The sequence below is a fragment of the Leptonychotes weddellii genome, chromosome 3, assembly GCF_054177405.1.
Source record: "Leptonychotes weddellii isolate Sample4059 chromosome 3, ASM5417740v2, whole genome shotgun sequence".
Lineage (NCBI taxonomy): Eukaryota > Metazoa > Chordata > Mammalia > Carnivora > Phocidae > Leptonychotes > Leptonychotes weddellii.
Genome location: NC_138371.1, coordinates 111,366,926 through 111,380,978, shown reverse-complemented (window position 1 = coordinate 111,380,978; position 14,053 = coordinate 111,366,926). Strand labels below are relative to the sequence as shown.

Sequence of the window (14,053 nt, the reverse complement as noted above, 5' to 3'; positions counted from 1 at the left end):
AAAAAAAAAAAAAGAAAATTCACATGGGTTCCTCTGTGGAATGAACACTCTGTGTGTCTGCAGGTACATATTCTTCTGGGTCCTTTACACCCAGCTACCACACTGCAATGTATGCAGGAGCCTGTCAACAGGAACCATCAGTTTACCCAGCTGTAACACAGGTACTTTGTAATTTCTTTGACTTTTCATATTGAGACAAGAGAATGTGATTGCAAAATCCAAAGAGTTGTACCTGCAACCAAAAATCTCCAGCCAAGACCAGAGGAGAAGACCCATGCTAACTCTGGCTCTAAGTGCCCAAGCAGACAGCTGCTGCTTTCACTCAGAGCCCCAAGCTTTGAGAGACACCCTGCCTCCCATGGAGAGGCCTCAGAATCAGCCTGTAGGAGGGGGAGGGCAGGCCCTTTCTCCTCTTTGCCTGCAAAGGAATTTTATGATTATGAAACCTGAAACCTCCAGGACCTCTTTCCACCTTCCCACTCTCTCATAACCTTGCTTCCTATTTCCCTGAGAAAACTGAAGCCATCTAACGAGGACCTCCATATACAGCCCACCACACTGTCACTCAGCCACCACATCTGCATTCACTTGTGCTGTGATGGGAATGGAGTGGCAGGTGCTCCTAGCAGGGCCCACCACATCTGGTACGCCACAGCCCACTGCCTTTAGTCTACTCCGGCCCATGACCCCCAAAATTCTCACTTCTCTCCTGCAACTTCCATTTCTCCCTCTCTTTGGTGTCATGGTCGTCAATATCCAAACTTGCCTCCATTTCTCTTAGAAGAGAAAACTCTCTCTTCATTCTACTTTCCCCTCTAGTTATTAAGATATTTCTCAGTCTGCCTTTATATTAAAATTCCCCCAAATAGTTACATATATTCCCTGTCCCCAAAATGTGTCTTTTAAGTGTCTTTTAATCTTCAGGGCCCCTCTCCATCCCCTTCTTTCCCTTATAATCTACTGAAGAAACCAAGCCATTTGACGTGTAGAGGTTCCCACACTCCAGATTGTGTGGAATGCATACTCATTGCGCAGGTTAACAAGTTCCTCTGTTTCCTGTATTTCCTGCAATTGGCAGCTAGATCCAGAGACTCACTTACACTCAGAATAGATCCCTTTGGCAAGACTGTATTTGGCGAGGAGGATCATAACATGCAGCTTTTTCTCTTTGTGTGATGTTAGCAGCTGTTGATGCTTAATGCCTAGATTAATGGATGCAAAGGGGTGATATTCCATCATTTCTTTTTCACTTGTTAGCTAAAATATGTTTATAAAGAGACACTTCCCTCATCTACCACTTGGCTTACCAGTGGCATAGTTCATATAGATAAGGCAGAAAAAAAAGCTTGATTTTTTCCCCCTTTGTCAGTTTTTAAGATAATGAATTGGTTTCTTATCCTCTGAAAGTGTCCCCAATTTTTTTTTTTACAGAACTCACAGATCTAAGCATATTTGGTGTGTTTCAATCTATTGCATACATTATCCAAATAGAAGCTCAAATCATTTTTGGCCTGTGGGCACCTCTTTAATTTTAATATAACTCTAGTAGTTTTTTATGGGATTTTTTCCTATGTGGCATGACATGATGTTCCAGATTCATCTTGCACATTTCCCACCCCAGATCTGGACTCAGCCAGTTCTCCAAGAAGCCCTCCATCTCACACTAATCAAGCATTCTTCCACCACAACTGCTCTTGTCAAGGCAACCAAGGAACTCTATTCTGCTAAAGTCAATGGCCAACTTTATCCTCATCTTCTCTGACCTGCCAGCAGCATTTCACATAGTGGTCAGTCCTTTTTCTTCATTTTCTTCACTTGGCTTCCAGTACAACACACTATGTTGGGTTTTATCCTTCACAACTGGCTGCCCCTTCTCAGTCCCTTTTGCTGCTTCTTCCACTGGCCTCTTAATGGTGAAGTGCCCCAAGGTTTGGTCCTTGAACCTCTTCTCTTTTCTAGTTTGATGATCTCATCCAGTCTCATTTTCTACCTGACTGCCCACACCTGGATGCATCATAATTGTCACCAATATATCAGCCGGCCCTTGTTTCCCACCACCCTTTTCCTTGAAGGAAACCACTAGTTCTACATTTTAACTCCCAGGGCAACTGTTCTTTAGCAGCAGATCTTTTCTGTTAGCAGAGAAGGAGCATCTTGCTAGTCTCATCCTAGTTCAGGCCCTGAGCCACAGTCAAAACCATTCAACGGAAACAATAAATGGCAGAGCAAGAAGGTTCAGCAGAGTAAACAACGCAGCACACCCTCAACTCAGGTCAAGGGGAAGAGCATTCACGTGCTGGAGCGACTTCAGCCTGGTGTGGAACCCTCATTGGTTGAAAGCACAGAGGGCAGTCTGCCTCATTACCGCTCATCGGCTGAGAATGCACAGGACACCCTCCCACTCTAGCTCTCATTGGCTGGGAACCTTCAAGACACCTAAAGGGAAAATAAATGCTTTGTGTGTATATGTGTGTGTGTACGTATACAAACACAGTATAATATTGTAACTAACTGCTTTTCATTAATTTAAAATCTTAAGGCAAATATTTAAGGGGTAAATTCATTAAAATAAATGGGTGCCATGAGGAACCAAGTTAAATGGCATATTTATGTTCTAATGATTCCCAAGTCTACATCTACAGCTCTCCTCTTCCACACAAACTCTAGACCTGTATATGCAACTGCTTGTTGGACATATTTACAACCAATATGTCTTCAACTGAATTCACATTTCCCCCATGCCCTTTCCCACCAAACCTGGTCCTTCTCACGTTCCAGCTAAGGAAACAGCAGCGGCATACGCCCAGATGTCCAAGTCAAAAACGGAAACCTCATCCTTCATTCTTCTTCCTTGTCCTTTATATCTTTTCAGTAGCCAATTCCTGCCTATTCTACCACCTTATTATCTATTGAATGCATCCAGGTGGCTCCACCCCACGTGGCACCATGCCAGGAAAAAGCCAAGTAAATGAAATCCTTTACTACAATGGAGCATTGCTTATGGTGGGAGAAGGCTATACAGTGCCAAGGACACAAAGGGAGTATCAGTTACTTCCATCTAGAGGAGAAGGGAATTAGAGATAGCTCTCTTTAAGCTGCGTCTTAAAGAATGTATAAATTTCCTTGGTGGACAGGAGAGGGATTCTAGATAAAGTAAACAAAATGACAAAAGATATGGGAGTTTGAGAATGCATACTGCCAAACATAAATACTTGTGAGTGCCAGCATTGCTGACAATAGCCAAAAGGTGGAAACAACTCCGATGTCCACCAATGAATAAACGAATGAACAAACTGTGGTATACACATACAACAGAATATTATTCAACCCTAAACGGGAACCATAAAAAGAATGAAGTACTGATAGAAACTACAGTGTGGATGAACATTGAAAGCATTATACTAAGTGAAGAAACCAGACACGAAAGGTCAATATTGTATGATTCCCCATAAAAAATATCCACATAGACATCCACATAGGTCACCCACACAGACAGAGAGCAGATTGGTAATTGCCAGAGTCTAGGGAAGAGGGAAGCAGGAAGTAATTTCTTTTTTTTTTTTTAAGATTTTTTTTTTATTCATTTGACAAAGACAGAGACAGCGAGAGAGGGAACACAAGCAGGGGGAGTGGGAGAGGGAGAACCAGGCTTTCCACTGAGCAGGGAGCCCGATGTGGGGCTTGATCCCAGGACCCAGGGACCATGACCTGAGCCGAAGGGAGACGCCCAACGACCGAGCCACTCAGGCGCCCCAGGAAGTAATTTCTTAATGGATGTGGGGTATCCTTTTGGTAGATGGAAATGTTTTGGAATGAGATAAAGGTGGTAGTTCCAGAACATTATGAATGTACTAATTGTCAATGAATTCTTCATGTTAAAATGGTTAATGTTGGGGCGGCTGGGTGGCTCAGTCGTTATCCTTTGGCTCAGGTCATGATCCCAGGGTCCTGGGATCGAGCCCTGCATCGGGCTTCCTGCTCAATGGGGAGCCTGCTTCTCCCTCTCCCACTCTCCCTTCCCGTGTTCCCTCTCTCACTGTGTCTCTCTCTGTCAAATAAATAAATAAAATCTTTTTTAAAAATGGCTAATGTTATGCCCTGTGAATTTCATTTCAATTTTTTAAAATCTTTTTAAAAATTTGGAGGATAAGGGGAAGTGGTTAGAAATAAATGTGAGAAAGTAGACAAAACATAGTATAAGAAGGACCATAACTATAGATGAAGGATTTTTTGGGATATACTCAAACTCTCATTCTTATGGATTACTGGTACAGTATTAAATTCAATAGATATGTAGATATTATCTTACTTGACTGGGGTGAGATTTGTGTCTCCTGATTCCTCTTGAAGTCCCGTTTTTTATTAAATCTTCTTTCGAATATGTTTTCCAAACATACTCATCATTGTACTGTGTCTGGTTGGGAATAGGGTCACTAAGTGAATATGTATATCCTAGTCTTCTGATACTTTTTTGGCTATGAGAAAAGATAGTGGAAATCAGAATAAGGGATTAAATACCAAATCTCACAGCAGGACACATGTCAAATAATTTTGCTTATTACATTTTTTTTTAAAGATTGGCTGGTTCAAGACTTGGTGCCAGAAATAATTTAATTTCCAGATTCCCTTGAAAAGAAACAATCCTGTATCTTAGGATGGCTCTTCACAAAAGTATGGGAAGCCTAAAATGGAATTTAAAAGAACAACCATCTGAAATTCAATAATTTTTTTAATTAATTTTTTTAAAGAGCTGGTACTCTCCTCTCTACACGGTACTTCAACATAACCAAATACCTGGTGAAGAAATGTTTCTCTATGGAAGTGTTCCAGTTAATAAAAGGAAGATACAGAAGAACTGGGATATCACTTGTTTTCAAGGCCCTAATGAAACCATGCATCCAGGCAATGATCACCAGTTCCTACTCACAGTTCAAGAAGAGGTTTCATCAGCTATCACATGCCCTGGATAGACATACACAACATCTATTAAATATTTTTGTCAAAACACCCAGCTTGAACCAGATGAAGACTTTGAAATAGTAGATTACAGGAAATACATGAAAAGAGGAATATTTTAAACAACACAATGGGGCTGAAATCAGAAAAGTCCAGAACAACAATCTGTTTCTTCAACAAAGAAATTCTCAGAAAAGAAAAAGAAGGGGAACTTATAGATTAAATGAGGTTAAAAAACAATAACCAAGAGCAATGTGCAGAACATATTTGGATTTAATTTCTAACAGACTGGTTGTTGTTTTTTTTTTAATTTTGAGACATTAGGGGAAAATTTGATTGCTGATTGGCCATTTGATACTAAGGAATTATTTCTTTTTGAGCTGAGACAATGGTATTGCATATTTTTAAGGAGTCCTTATCTTTTAGAGATACATAAAAATAATATTTGGAATTAAAACGATAAAATGCCTGGAATTTGCTTCAGCATTATCCAGCGGGAAGGCTGGGTAGAAGGTATACATAAAAAGTGTCCTTGTGTTGATTATTGTATTTGGATAATGGCTAGGGATTCATTGTATATTCTTTTGTGTACGTCTAAAATATTTCATATTGGCTTTTTCTTTAAAGAAGCCTGAGTTTCTTTAAAGACAGCCTAGGTACTGTCTATAAGAAATCAAACATCTGGAAAGTGGGATACATCTGGATGATGGACTATTTTACTTGTCATTCAGATGTGTAGGCTCAGGTAGGACTGTGGTCCTGAATAAAACTGAAGTGATCAAAGGCACATGAAGATTTTCCAAAGGCAACACAGCACAGATAGCTTATAATCCAAATTCCATACCCTTACCTTGGACTTGCCTTTGCAGGTCTGAGAGAGTGGGGAGGGCGTAGGGAAGGGGGATGGCGGAGGGAGTGCATTGCTCTAACCAGGACATGTGGTCTGTGGGGGGATGTCCTGAATTTAAGTACATTGTAGAGTGCTATGGCTAAGAGTAATGTGTAGTTTTTCATTTCCTAACAATTACAGAATGTTCAGCCCCTTTGGTGGGGGGGAAGCCTCTGAGAAGAGAGCAGAGAATATAGAGTGCTTCAAATGACTCTTTCCGCCACATATTTAAACATTTTTTTCAGCTTAAAAAAAAAAATCCCTAAGACATGTCATTAGCTAGAAAGAAAAGCATCTCTGAACAGGTACAGGGCAGCAATGCTGATTCTTTTGAATAGAACCGCAATCTTTTCTGAGACTAGCAGATTTGAAAGATTCACTGGGTAAAACTGGTACATAAAAATTTTGTTATTTTTTTCCTTCGGATTTTGTATTCGTCAATCAGGTACTTAAGTCTTATTTTTTTAACCCAAACATGTTATGAAATATTTAATCCAACGCAGCCAGTCCTCATTTTATCTATATTGTAAAATATGTAGCGACACATGGCAGTATACGCCGGCTTGCCAGACCAATTAATTTTCAGCATGTAGAACTTTCTCTCTCATTAAATGTATAGTAAATGTTTGATCTGTATCTATGAGAGAAGATGGATGTTAGCTGAATCTATTGTGGCAATCATTTCACAAGGTATGTAAATCAAACCATCATGCCGTATGTCTTCAACTTATACAGTGATGCATGTCAATTATTCCTCAATAAAACTGGAAAAAAAAATCAAACAAGTTTCTTCCAAGTAAAAGAGCAACTGATGTAATTTAATAGTCATTTGTTAAGATGTAGCTTTTCAGTATACTCTTCCGAAAAGGAGTTAGGGAATAACTCAATAACTGGATGACATATCATCTAATTATTTCCTTTCAATAAAATCAAAAGACTAACCCAGCCAAGTTGTCAGCTGCTCAATCATAAAAATCACCTTGTAATTTTTGGTGTATAACTCAGGAAGAGTTCAAAGTCTTGAATGACAACGCCACACTTAACTCCTTTCATTCACATCTACTTATTTATGTGAACAAGTTTGCTTAACATTAGCGTCTATAAATTGAAAAATAAACATGAGAAACAGAAAAAAAATTGATGCTAATTGCAGTCCCGTTCCAAAAATAATAACACTTAAAACTGAATACATAAATTAATTGCAAACAGAACAGTCACATTTATCTCATTAAGTTACAATTCCAAAGAATTTACTTTTTGTGTTAATTAATTATTAACATTTGTAATGTATTTATTGCTTTGAGCAATTGTGTACTAAAAATAATTGTGATAACTCAATACTTAGGGTCACATAACATGTTTAAAAATTAATTTCAATTAATATACTAAAATAGTTTCAACAAAGTATAATGGAGTGATCAATAAATGGCCTTCAAACACAAAATACATTACAGCAGGGTAAGATTCTATGGAGGAAGTGGAGTGGAATAAGAGTTCAAGAAGCAAAAGGAATGAAATAAATGGTCTATTAAAGAAGAGTTTGTGTATTTTTTTAAAAGATCAAAGCAAGTATCTATTTGTTAAGGTGTTTAGGTTACCCATTGGCTGTATTTTTTTAAGTGACTTAATAGTTTTATTTTAAAATGTCAATGTTTAGGATGGGCTATGCACTTTATCTTTCACAATTATTTTAATTTACAATGAAAACTTTTCTGTGAACTTAAAAAATATGTGAATTTGAAGACCACTGACCTAGACTCCATTAGTACCCACTTGCTTTTGGCTTTCATCCCAAATATTTCTTCTTGAGACAACTGTTACTGACTGGGAAGCTGGCATGATCATTGCCATCAGATGATAAATCTCCCAGTTAGGGGACATAATGTAACTCAGTGGGATAGACAGCAACTCAGATATCAAGAGTCTTGCAACCTGTAGTGTTTGAAAGTCTATCAGGTATTATGCTGGGGAAAAAATTAATGAAAAATTTCGAGTAACTTCTTGGTGCTAGTCACTGTTCTAGTGCTTTCATTCCATCCCCTGAACAACCACCTGCGGCAGGGATCATCATGCCCACTTCGCCAACCGTAAAACTGAGCCATAGATGGCTTGTTCCCTGCCAAAGGTAGCAGAACTAATAAGGGTCAGAGCAGGGAGCAGAGGTTAAAACCCATTTCTGCCTGACTCTTCAGCCATGGTCTTGCCCATACTCCATGTGACTTCTCAACAACTTGAACTTTGGGGGTGAAAAGGTCCTCTTTTTTGGAAACAATTCACACAGGCCGGTGAAGGCTCTCCATGTTGGTTTCCCACCCACCACAGATGCAATGAATGATGACAGGGCTTTCCTGATCCCACTCTCACTCACCCACCAATGAGCTTAAAGAAGCAGGTGATGGACAGACATTCCCACCATTCACAATTCAGGTGGAAATGGAGAAGTTGCAAGCCATTTGAGGAAGCAGTAAGCGGCGCTGTGAAGGTAAGGGTGAGTGTGTTATGACCATCCAGCTTCGAAGACCAATGTTGGTGATGGAAGTGCTAACAATTCTGCATTCAGCCATTCATTCAATTGTCATTGCCTGCCTACTATGTACCAGGTAATGGATTCGATTCATACTCTGTGTTCAGGTAGCACAATTCTGTTAACCTATACACCGGCTCTGTTGTAAAGCAGGACCCGCAGTGAAGGGTCCTTTATGAAGGATTCATATGTTCCTTTTCTTAGTTCTCCTGTAAGAGGTCTGGATACTGTCTAAAGGGGGGAAGGCTATCTGGTGCTTGGAGGAGCACCGTGCATGCAATAGGTTCTCCATGCGTACATTTTTATAAGCCTTCTCTGATTACTCTTTCACTTGGTTTTGGATTCTGAATAATAGAATACAGGTGAACAGTTTAAGGTATGTACGTCAACCTGACACAAATCAGGATCTACCGAATTAAAGCAGGCACAGCTCCAGTCTTGGGCGTGTAAGCAGTCCTCATGGTGGTGGCATAGGAATCCCAGGTGGTATCACCTGTCAAAAGTACAACAAAACAGTTTGAAATGTGGCAAACCAGAATATTTCCGTCGTATGCTGTTTTAATAATTAAAATAATTTTGCAAGAGAAAAAATTTTTTTGGATAGTGATTTAAAGTCTAAAGGAACAAAGTCCAACTTGCGGCCTCTTATAGGAAAGAGGAAAGCTCAATTGAATGAACTGAGTTCCTCCCTAAATAGAAATAAGTCCATTGTTTTTCCTGAGAACTCGTACATGCTATTTTGAAGAGTTCAAGCAACACATGAAAAATATAAAACAGAAAGTTTGTTTGAGGTGCTATCACTTTAAGATGCCCGCTTTGACTTTAGTGACCAACTTCTCATACACCGTAGTAGATAAACCTATACACACACGACATGATTTTACACAAAGTTTACATGTCCCGTTTTATCCCGGGCACCTTCTCCTCTCTCCTTCCTTCCTCTGCTCCTTATCACCCTCCTCCTCAGCCCTCCTCCCACCCCATGTGAACAACTGTGCTGGTTTCTTTCCATGCTTTACATCTGCTGATAGAATTATCTAGAGATTTACATATACATATATAACTATTTTGACATTGGGTTTTAGTTTTCACCATCTCGTTTCACAAAAGTGGGCTCATAATTCACAAAGTGTCCTTTTCTTCTCTCTGTCCCTGAACAGTGTCCTATTCCCATAGGAATAGCCCTCCAACTCATCCGGAGCAGCTCTAATGTGTTCTTTGTTGGGACTGAGCAGGATTCCGCAGCACAGATGAGAATAAAAGCGGTGAGCGTGGGTGGGACCAACAAGAGAGGGAAGATAGATGGAGGAGACCAGTCCAAAGGCTGAAGGAATCAGAGGAGGAGGTGGAGAAGAGCAGTCCGTAAGGGCAGAGGAATACCAGGGCATGTGGTGTCCCGAAGGCCACAGGAAGGAGGGGTTTCCAGGAGGGAGGAGGAGGGATCGTCTATGGGAAATGCTGCTGGCTGGATCCAGGAGGACGAAGACAGAGAATTAACCGTGGGGCATGAGCTCACAACAACAGAATTTTTCTGCCCTAACCTCTCATTGTCCACAAAGTACCACCACACTTCTTGGGAGTAAAGATTTTAAATTTAACTCAGTCATTCTCTCATTCTTCCTACCTGGGCAATTCACCTGTTTACATTTCATTGGAACCTGGGTTGAAACGGTCCCCTTTAATGTCTGAATACCCTGCTGTGTGGGGTCGAGCGCCTCACTGCTAGACCCCCGTAGCCACCTCATGGCCTGTGATGTTCCCACTCACACATCCTAAATATAATTGTTATACAGTATTCTTCTCGAATACATCTTGTTTCCAAATAGTCCTAAAATCTATATGCACTGTCTAGCATATAGGGCCCTGACCAAACATTTAGTTTTTGCTGTCTGTGTACTTCTTCCTGTGTCATCTCCCCATCCCCCAGCCAGTTCTTTTTTCTGATTTAGCAGGCCCTTGGGTGCAGCCGGGCAGCTGGACTTTCTCCTCCGTGACCGTTTCCTCGTCGCCTTCTCTCTGGTTGGGATTCACCTCCACCAGCTTCCCCAGTCTAACAAAAGTCTAGCCCCTGCCTGTTCCACCCTGTGCCTCTGCTCACACACACTCTGGATGTCCCCACCCAGGTCCCACTTGACGAGAAATGACGTTCTTCTCTGACGCTGCTGGTTTGTGGGAGTCATTTCGTGCTTTCAAGCATTTTGTTCCAACGGCAGAATAAATGTTCCTTGTTCAGAGAATTCCAAGTATGGACAAGTAAGTGGGAAGAAATTGGGAGGCAGAGTTGCTCTTAAAAGAAACCTTCGCTTAACCTGATATGAACCTCGGAGTGTGACTCTTGCAAGGCTCAGGAAAGATCCTCCGCACAGAGACTACACAACATTTCACCCTCTTTTTCCTAAAGCAGACAATACTAACCCAGACCAGACCAATTTCCTTCTAGGCCCGCATATGCCTCAAAAACCCTGGCAACACAGCATCCAGGCAACATCTCCGCGTCAATCACACGGGCAAGCCAGATACACCTCTGGGTATCCCTGTCTCTGGCCTTTCCCCTTCCTGAGGACAGGCTGGGGGCTGGCAGCCTCCTTTGCTAAGATCCTATTCCAGAAGGTATCAGGTGCAGGAGAGGCCATGCCCAGCTGCCTCTAGGACCTGAGACCAAATGGACCTCCCTCACCCTAATTCTAACCCACTTGGATGACTAAAATGACGAGATGCGCAATTTCCATTACATCTTTCTACAATGTTTTGTTTAATGACTTTTCTTACTAGAAGTCTTTACATCAGGTCTGTGTCTGTGCTTCCTATTTCCATTGACACAGCTTCTGAAAATACAATGTGATTAGAATTAATCCTCTTCATTAATAGAAATAGTAACTTAAAAATCTATGATCTTAAGATTCTAAACACCTGTTTCCGGAATGTGCTACCGCCTGTTTTTGCATTCACTCTTGGTAAGTATCTCAGTGTTTTTCCCTGTAATCTGTGTCCACCTCTCTCAGGATTCTGTCTTTCTGTTTCTACCTTCTCTCATTTTTGTTCATTCTACAGTCAAGTCCTGAGCCCCTCCTGTGGACCAAGCCTCCTGCTGGGCCCTAGTACATAGAGATCCTGTCCTGCCCTTGGGGAACTCCTAGGTGAGTAGAGGAGACAGCAAATCTCCAGTGAGCACAAGCTTATAGATGCACAGCTGGGCCGTGTGCCATGGGAGCTCCCAAAGAAGGTGAAATTCTTTCTGGGTGGATGAGAGAAGGGGCATCGAGGGTGGGTCCAGGAGGTACTTCATAGAATAGGTAGCATCTGAGCCAGGACTTAAAGTGGGACTTGGACAGGGACCACAGGAGGACGCGGAGTGAAGCATTTTTCAGAGGAAGGAGCATGAGGTATGAAAGTCTGAGACCCGGCAAGTGGCCCAATGTGAGCGAGGCAGGGGAAGAAGTGGCCAGTGACAGGTCAGCAAGGCCTGGTTTGCCCTGCTCTACCCTGGTGCTTTATCACCCCTGAAGGTATTCACTATTATGAAAATTTATGATGAGGTTTTGAAAATATTATAAAAAAGTAATTAGCAGTTGCATATTATATTACACTTCACAGAGCATTTCCACATATGGAATCTTGTTTTATCCTCCACAATAGCCCAACAGATGGGCAGGTATGAACAGTACCTGATAATTCTAAGTTTGCCTTGCTGTTGGGAGGATTAAAGGGGACGGTAGAGTCAAGCATTTAGAGTAGGCTGAACGGGGACCCAAAAGATACATCCACATCCAAACCACAGAACCTGCGAACGGTACCAAGTAAGGAGAAAGGGCCTTTGCAGATGCAGTTAAGGATGATGAGATGAGGAGATCATGCTGGATTATCGGTGGGCCCCAAATGCCATTTCATCGCCCTCATGAGAAGCAGAGGGAGATGTCACACAGAAGAGTACGCGATGTGACCCTAGAGGGGCAGACTGAAGTGAGGAGCCCACAAAAAGGTTGTCAGCCCCCAGAAGCTGCAAGAGGCAAGAAAGAATTCGGCCCCATGCCAACACCGTGATTTTGGGCTTCTGGTCTCCAGAATGTGAGATGATAAATTTCCTTTGTTCCAAGCCACCAGTTCATGGTTATTAATGGCAGTCCTTCAAACTGATACAGCAATTACAAGCCCATATCTGGTAATAGTTCAATAGCAAGTAGCCCATGGTAGTCAATGTCAACCTCATCTTATTTTCGGATCAAAGCTAGCCAGTGACACCTCAGTCCCACCTTTTGGAACATGACACTTCTAGCAGTGGAAGATAGAGTGGCAGAGAGAGCCCCAAGATTGGGCACGAACAGTCAAACTCACCCACAGGAAGGGAAACTTTGGGGGCAGAACCAATGAGCCTTGCTGATCAAAGTGAGGTGTCAGCAAAGCACCCTCCTAACTGAGCCTGCAAAGTCTGGGAGGACAAGGAGTGTCATTTTGTACATAGAAGTTCGAGGCCCTTCTATGACATCCAAATGGAACTATTTGGTAGGCAGTGGAATACTTTGGTTTGAAAATTAGGAGTGAGTGAGAGAGAAGATTAGAAAGCCACCGGCACATTTCAGTAGACTTGAAGTCCTTGGTAGGACATGGCCACCACACAGAGAACCAAGAAGGATAGATCTTGGAGGACTCTCACATTCCCCCCGACAAGAAGGGGGAGAGGAGGCAGTGAAAGAAACCAACACAGGTGGCTGAAAAGAGAGGAGGAGATTAAAAAGGAATGTAGTGGGGGAATCCTGGGAAGGAGGTTCTCTCCCCGCCTCTTTTTTTTTTTTTTGCCTTGTTATCATATAGAAACAGAGTGTTTTCAATATATTTTGTACAAATTAAGTATTTTCATTTTCTATCCTTAATTTTACAAAGGGATGAATGGAATGAAAATATGCATTTCGTTCTTTCTGGCAGGTCTACAATTCTAGGGTATTTGCAGCTGAACGGTTCCCACAGCTCTGTAGCCACCATGGAACCACAATTACCCAGCTAGAGGGCTGCGGTGGGTTATTATTGCCATGAGAAAGGCCAGGATGGAGCTGACTACACAGTAATCACGCCACTAGCATCACAGCTAGAATGCTCTCCCTCCGCTGACACAAAAAGCTGACTTTGTAAACCTGCTGCATTTGCATACAAAATTAGCATCAAAAGCTCTACCTCTGTTAAATGCAAAATCTCATTGAAAGAGAAATCAGCAAAGGTTAGGTAGAAGTGGCAACTGAATGCCAAGTTCCCAGCCTCTGCTACAGCCACGTGGGGGGAGGCTGCCTCTGCAGATCCACTTAGGGGTCCTGCATTCTGCACCTCCCAGCCTTCTGTGCTCTTCCCTAGATCCTGCGTGGGGATCGGTCTCTGCTGGGTCTGCTGTCTTCAGAGCCTCCGACTTCGGTACCTTCTTTGTCTTTGACCTTGTTCTCCTGGAAAGGCACTGTTCTCTCCCTTCTCCTGAACCCTCCTAGGCATTTCGTGGGGGGTGTTTAAAAACACTTGAGCGGTTTAGGGAGAGGATCTGCAGAAACATGGCGAAGGGCTGTAGAGGTCTGACTCCCAGACTCTCCATGGATTGAGTCCCACCCATAAGAGGGAGGCAAACAGCCTTGCAGACAGAAGCAGCCTTTGCTCTAGGGTACCCCATTCCCAGGAAAAAGCCTGCCCCCCTTCCGCTGCCCCCTCTT

General features: G+C 42.2%; 2 protein-coding genes across 2 annotated transcripts in view; one reads left to right on the top strand and one right to left on the bottom strand.

Annotated features, from left to right (window-relative positions):
* TEX26 (testis expressed 26) overlaps positions 1–10,114 on the bottom strand; it is a 25,389-nt gene extending 15,275 nt beyond the window's left edge. The window contains exons 1-4 of the mRNA XM_081815278.1: positions 9,994–10,114; positions 8,781–8,862; positions 4,310–4,475; positions 1,101–1,257 (exon numbers count right to left, since the gene is read on the bottom strand). Coding sequence (XP_081671404.1) covers positions 1,101–1,257; positions 4,310–4,475; positions 8,781–8,862; positions 9,994–10,114 — 526 coding nt within the window. The remainder of the gene's footprint in view (positions 1–1,100; positions 1,258–4,309; positions 4,476–8,780; positions 8,863–9,993) is intronic.
* Positions 1–14,053, top strand: part of HSPH1 (heat shock protein family H (Hsp110) member 1) — a 467,085-nt gene that overhangs the window by 191,769 nt on the left and 261,263 nt on the right. The window lies entirely within an intron of this gene.